This window comes from Thamnophis elegans, chromosome 11 (assembly GCF_009769535.1).
Source record: "Thamnophis elegans isolate rThaEle1 chromosome 11, rThaEle1.pri, whole genome shotgun sequence".
NCBI classification, from domain to species: Eukaryota; Metazoa; Chordata; class Lepidosauria; order Squamata; family Colubridae; genus Thamnophis; species Thamnophis elegans.
In genome coordinates, this window is record NC_045551.1 from 29,813,691 (window position 1) to 29,825,820 (window position 12,130).

General features: G+C 40.0%; 1 protein-coding gene across 1 annotated transcript in view; it reads left to right on the forward strand.

Moving 5' to 3' along the window:
* Positions 1–2,750: 2,750 nt before the first annotated feature.
* CRLF2 (cytokine receptor like factor 2) overlaps positions 2,751–12,130 on the forward strand; it is a 46,708-nt gene continuing 37,328 nt past the window's right edge. Inside the window, exons 1-4 of the mRNA XM_032226882.1 lie at positions 2,751–2,812; positions 5,472–5,638; positions 6,896–7,029; positions 11,388–11,541. Coding sequence (XP_032082773.1) covers positions 2,751–2,812; positions 5,472–5,638; positions 6,896–7,029; positions 11,388–11,541 — 517 coding nt within the window. The remainder of the gene's footprint in view (positions 2,813–5,471; positions 5,639–6,895; positions 7,030–11,387; positions 11,542–12,130) is intronic.

The following is a 12,130-nucleotide window of genomic DNA, read 5'->3' on the forward strand; positions in this document are numbered from 1 at the left end:
AAAATTAATGAAGTTTTACTAAAGCAATTTAATTCGAATATAATTTTGTTTGCATTTTATTTATTTTGTCATTTGATTTATTCATTTTGTCATTTTTAATAATGTTTTGTTTATTTCCAGCAGGTTTTGTGGCAGGATAATTTATTATTCATATATTGATTTGAATTTTAGCTGATTTATTTTTTTTAGATTGCATAAATTTGTCTATTATCTCTTAAACACGGATTATTAATATTTTAGTGTTATTGCCCAATGTTAGTGTTAATTTGTATCTTTTTTATTGTTATGCACGTAATAATTATGACAGCCTTTAAGTTAATTAAAAATAAATACATAAAACATGTTTTGCCTTTATACAGAATAAACCTGCTAAAACCAATGGGATTGAAATTAGTATATTAATTCAATTCAAATTTTCTATGATTAAGTTTGGATTAATGCATTGCTTCTAATTAAAAGAAAGATATAAAATTGTAATGACCAGTATCATTGATTTCTTGGAATACCTTAAGATATTTAAAGTTGTATTAACTTTCTCTTGTTACCTTATTATAAAATCCATTTTATAAAACAAAAATTATTATAAACAGGAAAAAAAAATCTATTAGCACATATTAGGAATAGTGAACCATTTATATGGCAGTTGCACAGGGTTTTTCTTTTTCAATCACTCTTACTTACTTCTTTTGAAGATTTATGTCCCCCCCCTGGAAATTCTGATGAGGAAGACTCAGAAGAAACAGGTAACATTTTAAAGATTGATTGATTCATTATCTGCCATCAAATCATCTTTGACTGCTAGGGACCACATAGATAGATTTTCTTCCTGACAGTCTGTCTCTAATCTGTTCTTCCATGTCTTCCAACTGTGCATTCATCTCTCTTGTAACTGAGTCCATTCACCTTGCTATTTGTTGCTTTCTTCTCTTTCTTTCCTCCTTCCTAGCATTAGAAATGTTTCTAGAGAGCTGGGGTTTTGCATAATGTGTTGGGAGTAGGATAATTTGATATTGGTTAGTTGTACCTCAAGTGGGAACTCTGGTTTATTTGTTGGATATTTGTTGGATATTGTAGGTGGCCAAGAAAATAAACCAATGGTTTATTGGTTTATTATTGGTTTATTTTCTTGGCCATCAACAAATTTATCAGGACTCTTCTCTAACACCAAAACTCAACCACAAAGGTGTATTCACAGTCTTTTCAGTTCTGCACTATGCAGAACGTAAAAATCTTTTTCCGACTTCCCAAATGCTTTGTCCCAAGGAAAAGGATGTTTTATCTTAATTTCAGGTTGACTTGGCATTTATTTTGCTGCCTTCTTCTGATTGTATTTGAATGGTGGAAAGTGGTGGAGACTGACAGAAAGCACTCTGAAGGTCACTTACAATTTTTTTCAAACTATTAGATCTCAGAAAATAAGGACTAAGGATTAAGTCACTCAAGCCATGTTATATGGTTTGATCAAATACAGAACATATTCTGATCAGTAGGTATGAAATTAACCTGAAACATGTCAAGGTACTTTTCTCCTTGAAAGAAACTGAAATTGAGAAATCTTAGACATGATTCTTCCATCTGCACTAGTTACCGGATGTTTCTGGGTACAATTCAAGGTACAGTTAGTTACCTATAAAACCCTATACAAAACCCCTGTATGGCTTGGTACTTGGTACCTGAGTGATTGCTTTTTTCATGAGCCTCTACCAATCCAACTAGGTCAAGCAGAAGGTGCATGTCACCACTCCGGGCCCGGCCATATAGCCCACCGGCACTTTAAAGTGCATGCCGCCACCCCGGCCATACAACATGACCCGCTGTATGGCCAGAAGCCAGCAGGTCTATGGCGAGGCGGCGGCATGGCTTTAAAAAATAAAAATAAAAAAGTGCCAGCCCATGCACCAGCAGAGGCGGGAAACACACACACACACACACACACACACACACACACACACACCTTATAATAAAACAAATTACAATTACTTACAAATAATTTTGAATTCCTCCCCCCTGCCCCCTCCCTCGGACCCACATATCTTTTCCAGCTGTGTCAGAGGATTTCAACTCTCCTCTTGTCCGCCATGATGAAAATGTAAAAAGAAAAAGGCAACTTAGGAAAGAGTTGCTGCTGCCAGAGCAGGAGGCGAGAGAACCACGTGCCTCCTTTGCATAAGGAATTTTTCACCTTTTACCCTTGCTTAACTCTGAGCAGGGGTTAAAAGGCAAAAAATTCCTTATGCAAAGGAGGCACGTAGTTCTCTCACCTCCCCCTGCAGTTAGCACTAAGAAGAGTCATCCACTGTGACTCTGGCAGCAACTACCTCTGCCTTTTTCCTTTTAATTTTTCTTTTCTTTTCATCATGACACTGGTGAGGCCCTGCCTCCCCTGCCTCCCCTGACTGCACATCCCTGCATTCCTATTGTGTCTTAGTATCTGCTTGAGGGTAGGGAACTGTGGTTCTGAGTTTTGGTTTCCCTTAAGATTTCTATTTCTCTTTTAGGGGAAATATAATATTCTGCTTTTTAAAACATTTCCCAAAGTATTTCATTCTTCTAGGAGAAGGGTGGGTTCTAATTTCTTACAGTTTTACTATTGAAAAAGGTCAGGCAAGAGAATCTTTAAATAAAATCTGCAGACAGTTTTTATTACACAAATGTCATGTTTTATTTTTCATTATGATCAACCAGATTATGCATACGATGAAGACAAATCATGTATAAATTATATAATACAAAATATCCATAATGAGCAGATGAAGATCTTGTGGGATCCTATAGAAAGTTTTATTGGCGGAAACTTTATGGTATTTTATAGGTGAGTATTATTGAAAGAGTATCATTGAAATAATTTAATAATAAATAAATAAATTTGACTTCCTTTGAATTATTAAGTTTAATGCTAGATATTTCTTTGAATAAGTTAGGGTTTTAAAAACAATGCATATGGTGGTATTATTCATTATTTTCTCTCATTCTTTTGTTTTTTTCTAGAAGAATATTTTTACTGCTAGGCCTCCATTTTTCATTCTTTTAAATCCTTTAGAGCTTTTACACAATGACATTGATATGATGGGACTCTCAGACATTTACTTACATTTTATTTAAAACAAAAAAATGGAGCAGCAGACACATCATTAATTTAATTTCAATGGCATAATTTTGCGATAGGACCACAGAAGACTGACCTTGATGTAAATGGAACTGAATGGAATAAATAAAGAAATAAATGTGTCTTTAAAAAAAAAACCTCTCTGAATTGTGACACTGATTAGTGAATACTAATTTGACTTCCACAAATATCCATTGTTAATTCTAGTTTGAAAAAAGTCCAGATACAATTTTTATCTCGTTGGCTAAACATTCTGTATTTTTGACACTTCTACTAACTTAAAATCTAAGTATGATGAGACCAATACTATTGATCTCACTGGATCTTCTTTAATGCACAGGTCTAACACTCTGTTCAGAACTATCTGAAAATATATTTTTGTAGTACTAACAAGAATGCAATATTATGTACCAATGATGGGCAAATAGATGCTGAAAAAAAAAGTACAAATGGGACAGCAGGAATGGCAGCTTGCAAACACCCATCCTGTGGGGAAAAAAATTAAGACTTGCATACAGGTAGTCCTTGACTTACAACTACTCATTTAGCGATAATTCAAAGTTACAACAGAAAAAAATGGCTTGCAACTGGTTTCGTATTTACAACTGTCACAACATCCCCTTGGTTATCTGATCAAAACTTGAGCACTTGGCAACCAGCTTGCATTTATGACTGTTGCTGTATCGCGACATCATGTGATTGCCATTTGAGACCTTCTCAGTTGGCGTCTAACAAGCAAAATCAATGGGAAAAACTCAATTCATTTAACAATCCCATGATTCACATAACAACTGCATTGATTTGCTCACTACCCTTGGCAAAAAAGGATCATAAAATCAGATGCAACTTAACAACTTAACAACCACTTTGCTTAGTAACAGAAAGTCTGATTCTCAATTATGATTGTAAGTTGGGGAGTACCTATACAGCATTCTATTGGAGGAATTAAAGTGCTGCTGAGAGAGGCAGTGGAAAAAATAATCAAGTTTATCCACTATGGCTATTATTATATCTTTAAAACAACCTAGTGATTGTGTTGGTTTTGCATAAATATAGTGAGATGGCTTGAGGACAGGGCTTCATTTACAGAGTCAAAGCCATCACTGTCTTGACAACTTTGGTCTCCCTGTGGACATCCCTAGTAATTGCACTTTATGTACTGTTTTTGCACTTAAATTGAAAAGCTCGTTACTGCTGAATTCTTGTTGCCTTAGAAAACAGATGAAGTAGCTGTTATCCCCACTGATTTTGCTTTCACATGTTTATTATACTACAGATCTGTAAACTGTCCTGACAGTTGGAAACACAGTACTGGATTTTTGTTTTCCTTTTCTCCTCCGCTCTGCAGGATTTTATTCTAAGGATAAATGTTAGCAATTTGCATGTAAGAATGGCGTGTAGTCAAAGGAATCTCTGGTGATTGCAGTTCTGTGGTTGTGTGGGTTTTCCCCACTACACCGGAGACATTATATGTCATGCAGAATGTGGTTCAAAAGGTTACCACATTCAAACTTAACCTCTGAAACATGCTTATATGGTGCTGTTGAGCAGTAAGGATTTCATTGGCAGAGAAAATTAACAGTACCAGCTGTAACAATAAGAATATATGCAGAACACTTGAATATCATTGTACCTTCCTGGCATTTTGCTGCTATTGCCATTTTTTAAAGAAGAGAACAGATGGAAACTTTTGTGAATCTAAGAAGTCCATCCTTCTCAAATATTTAAGTCAGTCAGCATTGACTTTTCATATTTCAAAAAGACTGACAATAGCGCAAGGAATTGGCTTTATTTCCCCCTGTCTTTTCTTTTATGCAAGTTAACATTGTTGAATCTATATTATTTCACTGTAGAAACTGAATTTATTGATTAAATAGCTGATTTTAATATGATTTGAGCATACCAAACTGAACGAAGATTTCAATATTGAGAGAGAGAGAGAGAAAGACATAGACATAGACATAAATATAAACATAAACATATCTGTGCAAATTATCAATGAATTGCTTAGTATTCTTTACTTAGCCTATAAAACCTTAAAAAACTACTTGGCCTACAAAATCTTGGCCTACCAAAACAGAGAACTTGTATTTCAGGGTGGGAAAAAGCTAATTCTTTCAGATGGCATGGAATTTCTTAAGTTTATTCCTTGGGCAATAGAGAAATCAACATTTGCTGCAAAATAATAGGAATATTTTGTAGGATAGAGAATAGAGTATTTTCAAAATAGGAATATTCTAAAAATATTCATTTCTGTGATTCTCAAAAGATAATTTTGTATGATACCAGAGGCCAGGATCTCTTTCTTATGGTCACACCTAAACTGCAGTCATATTACCATTTAATATTGTTATTTCAATTTTAGATTTGACAAACAGAATTGGAAGCAGTGTGCCCAGTATGTCCATGATCGTGGATACAAAACTGGTTGTATTTTTAAAATTGAAGGACGTGAATTTGATATTTCTATCAGAGATACAAATGGGACAAAGGAATTTTACCAGGATTTTAAACAGGAGAGCATGAAATTCTGTAAGTCTATATTTTTATCTATTAGAAATCCAATGAAATGGCCTTAAATTTAATTTTGGAGTACTTGGCATTTGATATAATTGTAATTGCATGAATAGTAGCATTTGTAATTTGATCTCATATTTCATAGGAAAAATATGGTAAGCAGTCATAAGAATGTGACTTAATTGCTGGATTAATTCCGGAGTTTTTGTTTTAAAAATTTCTCAGTTCTTCACTGAGTTAGAAATGATTGAGTTTTTAATGAGTTCTTGTTACTCAAGAAAATTTGAGGTAGTGTAAGAAAATTCATTAAAATAACCTTTTCCCCCTTTAAAGCAGTGGTCCCCAACCTTTATGACTGGCAGGGGTGGAGGTGGGCAGTGTATGTGCATAGGGAAGCAATGAATTTATGTGCGCAACCTAATCCATCACATGCACAAATTTTGTGCTCCCCTGCTGCTTGCGTGACTGATCATCTCTGAGAAATTGCTAGATCTGTCCTTTCACAATAAGTAAAACTGAAATCTGAATAATATCTTTTCCAGTGGCTACAATTTTGAAGGGCTGAAGGTTCCTAGGAATGTAGGGCTCTTATGAACTAGATGAAGAAAATTTAAGTTTAATTCTTGACTGTAGAAAGGTATTCCTAAGTGAGACAAAATGGGAAGAAAGGATTACCAGCCACCTGGAATACAATTTTGAAGGAAAAAGTGGGAGAGAAATCTAATAATGAATATTTTCCTTGACTTCCTTTAGACATCACTCAATTTAACCTGTTGCCTACTCATGCCCTACAAACAAGAAATTGTGGTTTCTTCGTAATTCCTTGTAATACCTGATAAAATACTGTTTTTTCAGCAGCTTTATAACATCCTGCTTCAGCATCAGGGCTTCCTTTAAAAAAAGAATTTTTAAACATAACCAAGAGCACATACCACAGAGAAATCATCAATTTAAAAAAGTTAATGAGCTGCAAATATTATTAACCTACTTTTGCTCCTATCTTATATTTCCAGTAGACGTAATACTGCCCTATCAGATCACCTGCAACATTCTGGATTTTTAAATTTTGTAGTAAAACCTGGTGCCTTATATATTTAAAAGATTATTATAATTCATATAGATAAAAATATTAATGTATAAACAAAAGGGACTTTTACAAAAATTATTAAACATTTGGATTCTTGCAATGTAATAAGCATTAAAAAATTAAAAGCAAATTTGTGAGCATCTAGAAAAATTGCAATCTGTACTAATTATTTTCATCTTTTCCAGTGAAGCCCAAATCTCCTCAAAATGTAACTTTCCTCTGGAAACATGACAAAGTGATCATAGAATATAAGCCACCTTTTCTTCCAAATTGTTTTAAATTGGAATTTCAGTACAAGAGTGAACTTGATGAAGATTGGGTATGTGTAATATGGATTTTTTTGTAACATAGATCAGTGTTTTTCAACCTTTTTTGTGCAAAGGCACACTTTTTTCATGAAAAAAATCACGAGGCACACCACCATTAGAAAATGTTAAAAAAATTTAACTCTGTGCCTATATTGACTATATATAAAGTAATTTTCCCACGGCACACCTTACACTATGTCACGGCACACTAGTGTGCCGTGGCACAGTGGTTGAAAAACACTGACATAGATTCAAAGGTAAAGGGGATGAGGATGTTGAAAAGCAGTTAACCTATATTTAAAGTCTGTCATATGCAACAGATACAGAACTGTTCTCTGTTGAAATGGACAGCAGGACGTGGAATGACAGATTGAAATGAAATGGAAAGATGCATTAAGGGTTAACATGCTAAATGCTGCTAAATTTAGCATGTTGCTAAATGCCAGGTCTATGGTTCACAAGGCTCCCCTCGTCCAGGACTTAATTTTAGACGAGGGGGCAGACCTGGCATGTATTACTGAAACCTGGCTGGGCCTGGAGAGAGGAGTCCCCCTCACCGAAATGTGCCCAGAGGGTTTTTAGGTGCTTCACCAGCCGCGACCGCAGAAAAGGGGTGGGGGAGTGGCCGTTGTTATCCAAGAGTAGTTAGTTCCTCGTAGGACCCCTGCTCTGGAGCTTGTTGGGTGTGAGTCCTTGCTGGTGAGGTTGGATCAGGGGGGTCTAGTGGGCATGCTGATAATGTACCTGCCTCCCAACAGCGTTGCAGCAGCCCTCCCCTCACTCCTCGAGTCAGTAGCCGAGCTGGCAGTTGAGTTTCCCAGGTTTATGATGCTGGGGGATTTCAACTTGCCTTCACTCGGTGAGCACTCTGATGGGGTGCAGGAGTTCATGGCTTCCATGATAGCCATGGGCTTGACCCAAGTAATTCGGGACCTGACCCACTCAGCGGGTCACACACTTGACCTCGTATTCCTTTTGGAGCAGTGGAGTTGTGATCTTGGTCTGAGGGGCATCGAGATCCTGCCCCTGTCATGGTCAGACCACTGCCTACTGAGGCTCGACTTCCGGAGGCCAATCCCCCACTGTAGGGAGGAGGAACCAATTAGGTGGTTCAATCCCAGGCGCCTTATGGACCCTATGGGCTTTCAGACGGTGCTTGGTGTTATACCTGATACTCTTGCCCGCAATTCAGTTGGGACTCTGGTCACTGCTTGGAACTCGGCGGCGGCAGGGGCCCTTAACTGGATTGCGCCTCTACGGCCGATCCGCGGCAGTGGATCCAGGAGGGCTCCTTGGTTTACTGAGGAACTCCGGGAGATGAAGCACCAAAAGAGATGCCTAGAGCGCCGCTGGAGAGCCAGTAAGTCCATGTCAGACCGAGCCTCATTAAAATCTTGCATCAGAGCCTACATCAAAAAGAACTCATATTGCTGCTCTGATAGCTTCTGCTGAGTCACGCCCAGCCGCCTTGTTTAGGATAGCCCGTTCCCTCCTTAAAGGGAGGGATACGGGCACTCCCTTGCAAGGTAAGGCTGAGGAGTTCGGTCAATTCCTCACGGATAAAGTGGCTTGGCTTTGGGCAAACCTGGACTCCAATTGCGCAGAGCCAGTCGAGGTACCGAGGGAGGGTCTTGAGCGCCATTGTTGGATTGATTTTCAGTCTGTTACCCCTGAGGAAGTGGACAAGGCCATCGGAGCAGTGAGTGCCTCCACTTGTGTACTGGACCCGTGTCCATCCTGGCTGGTCGCAAACAGCAGGGAGATGACACGGGGCTGCATCCAGGCGATTGTGACCATGTCTCTCTGGGAAGAGTCTTTCCCCCCCTTTAAAGGAGGCAGTGGTGAGACCCCTACTGAAGAGACCGTCCTTGGATCCAGCCATTTTAAATAACTATCGTCCAGTCTCCAACCTCCCCTTTGTTGGGAAGGTTGTTGAGAAAGTGGTGGCCTCTCAGCTCCGTTGGTCCTTGGAGGAAACCGATTATCTAGACGCCTTCCAATCTGGTTTCAGGCCTGGCTACAGCACGGAAACTGCTTTGGTCGCACTGACCGATGATCTCTGGAGAGCCAGAGATGGGGGCCGTGCCTCTGTTCTGGTTCTCCTGGACCTCTCAGTGGCCTTCGATACCATCGACCATGGTATCCTTCTGCGGTGGCTGCGAGGGGTGGGGGTGGGAGGCACCGTTCTTCGGTGGTTCTCCTCCTACCTCTCGGGCAGGTCGCAGTCGGTGTTGGTTGGAGGACAGAGGTCGACCCCTAGGCTCCTTAATTATGGGGTGCCGCAGGGGTCGGTCCTGTCCCCCCTCCTGTTCAACATTTACATGAAGCCTCTGGGAGAGATCATCCGACGGCACGGGATAGGATACCACCAATATGCGACGATACTCAATTGTATCTGTCCGCCCCGTGCCAACTCAGTGAAGCAGTTGACGTGATGTGCCAGTGCCTGGAGGCTGTCAGGGTCTGGATGGGGGTGAACAGACTGGCTCTCAATCCTGACAAGACCGAGTGGCTTGTGTTTTTTCCTCCCACAAATTGGCTTAGTATTCCATCTCTCAGGCTGGGGGGTGAAATTATACGCCCCTCAGACAGGGTGTGCAATTTGGAAGTCCTCCTCGACCCACAGCTGACTTTAGATCATCAGTTGTCGGCTGTGACCAGGGGGGCATTTGCCCAGGTGTGCCTGGTGCACCAATGGTCCACCTCCCTGAACCGGGAGGATCTTACAACAGTCACTCATGCCCTTGTGACCTCAAGACTGGACTGCTGCAATGCGCTCTACATGGGGCAGCCCTTGAAGAGTGTTCGGAGACTCCAGCTGGTCCAGAATGCAGCCGCACAAGCGATTGTGGGTGCACCCCGGTACACCCATGTTACACTTATCCTCCGCGAGCTGCATTGGCTACCTATTGGTCTCCGGATACGCTTCAGGGTGCTAGTTATTACTTATAAAGCCCTACATGGTATTGGACCTGGGTACTTGAGAGACCGCCTTCTGCTGATTACCTCCCACAGACCCATTCGATCCCACAGATTAGGCCTCCTCCGTATTCCATCTGCCAGCCAATGTTGGCTGGCGACTACTCAGAGGAGGGCCTTCTCTGTGGCTTCCCCGGCCCTTTGAAATGAGCTCCCCATGGAGATTTGGACCCTCTCCACCCTTCGGGCATTCCGGACGGCCGTGAAGACCTGGCTTACGTTTTGTAATTTCCCCTCCCTTGGCTTTTATTCAGCTGCCCTGAGTCCCTTCGGGGAATAGGGTGGCCTACAAATTGAATAAACTCCAACTCCAACTCCAACATCACGGATGGGTTTCAAAATTTTTTAGAACCTCTTCTATAGGTGTGTCCTGCTTTGTGGGAGTGGCTTGTCAGCCATGTGACTGGGTAGGAGTGGCTTGCCAGCCATGTGACCGGGTGGGAGTGGCCAACTTGTAAAATATGGTGAAACTCACTTAACAACGCTCTTGCTTAGCAACCAAAATGTTGGTTCAGAAACTCTGGCATTTGAAGCATGCAAGTCTTAAAGCTGTCAAGTTGCAAGACACTTGCACCCCTAACCCTTTAGAAAAAAAAAACCCAGGGGTGTTCAAACTTGACAGCTTTAAGACTTGTAGACTTCAACTACCAGAATTCCTCCTCTCACTCTTCATCTTGATGATATGCGGACGGGCGGGGGGAGGGAGCTGGAACCGGTTCTAAACGGCACTGTAGATTTGTGGAACCTCTTCTATAGAAGAGGTTAGAACTGGCAGGAACCCACCTCTGGTGAATATTAGGAGGAATTTCGGGATTCTGTAGAAGCAGAATAATTTGCCTAGGACACTGGTGAACATTCACTTTTCTGAAGAATTTCTAAAGGATTGGAATTCAAATTCTACCTGCCAGGGATATTTTAGTAGTAGATTGCTACATTGATTGGAGCTTGTGAGTAGAAGATCACCTGGTGTCTTCTAGCTCATATGTTCCAAAATTCTATGAGGTTTCATAGTAATGTAATAAATCTCATAATGATTTTTTGGGGTTATTACAGTGATCATAAAAAATCCCCATAGGTTTGCAAATTGTTACCCAGATACTTCTTAATGTAAAACTACAAAGATGGAAACTTAAAATAAAAATTGTGCTTAATTGTTTTATGGTCTATAATTCTCATTAGGTTTTGAATTGTGGTGCAAATGACTGAATTATAAATGAGACTGATGAAGAATTTAACGTTTTACATTACTGGCATCTGACACAGAGTGAATCTTTCTAATAATCTGCTTATTTCAAAAGGCATTGCTATATTATCTCAGTTTTTTCACATATCTACCAGGAAATGTATACAGTGAACAAAATTAATAATGACTGCCACTCTTGCCATTCAGTTTAGGAAAAATGAAAGCTGCAAGTTTGAAATACAAGGTTTGGATCCAGAGAAGTGCTATTCCTTCCAGTTTAGAGCAAGATTCTCCTGCAGTAGTTCTCCTTACTCAAGTGAATGGGGACCAAACATTCATTGGAAAAATGGCAGTTCTATAGGTAAAAATTGCTAAATATTACTTCCCTGTTATCATTCTCCCTCAATAATTATTTGATGTTTAATATTTATTTATGTACACAAATGTGTAATTACCAGGGTCATAGTCTCAGCCTTGCGAGGTACTCCAGACAACAGGCACACAAAGAAATTCTCTTCCAATGTAATACCTTTGCAATACTAGAATAGACCTAAAGGTTAGGGAGAGGATGTTGCTTGTAGCCCTTTAGTGTGTCCATCTCTTTCTTCAAGCTTTCAATTCATGTGAGTAGCAATCTGGAGTGGCTTGGCAATTGAGATGTATTACAAATTCTGTGGATAGGCTGCGAATCTGTTGCTCCTTAATCTCCTTATTTGTGCCATGTAAACTGGGTTTTCTGAATGGCAGAGGGACTTACTCCAGAGAGAAAAAGGGTGGATCTCTCTTTTTTTTTACAAAATTAATTACATAAACACATCAGTGGTGGGTTCCGGATCCCGTTCCAACTGGTACAGTTGAAAAGGGGCCGGTGTCGTCCACATGGACATGTGCAGCATGTGCGCACATGCATGCAGTGCGCGCATGCATCGTACCTGCCAGCGACACCTCCG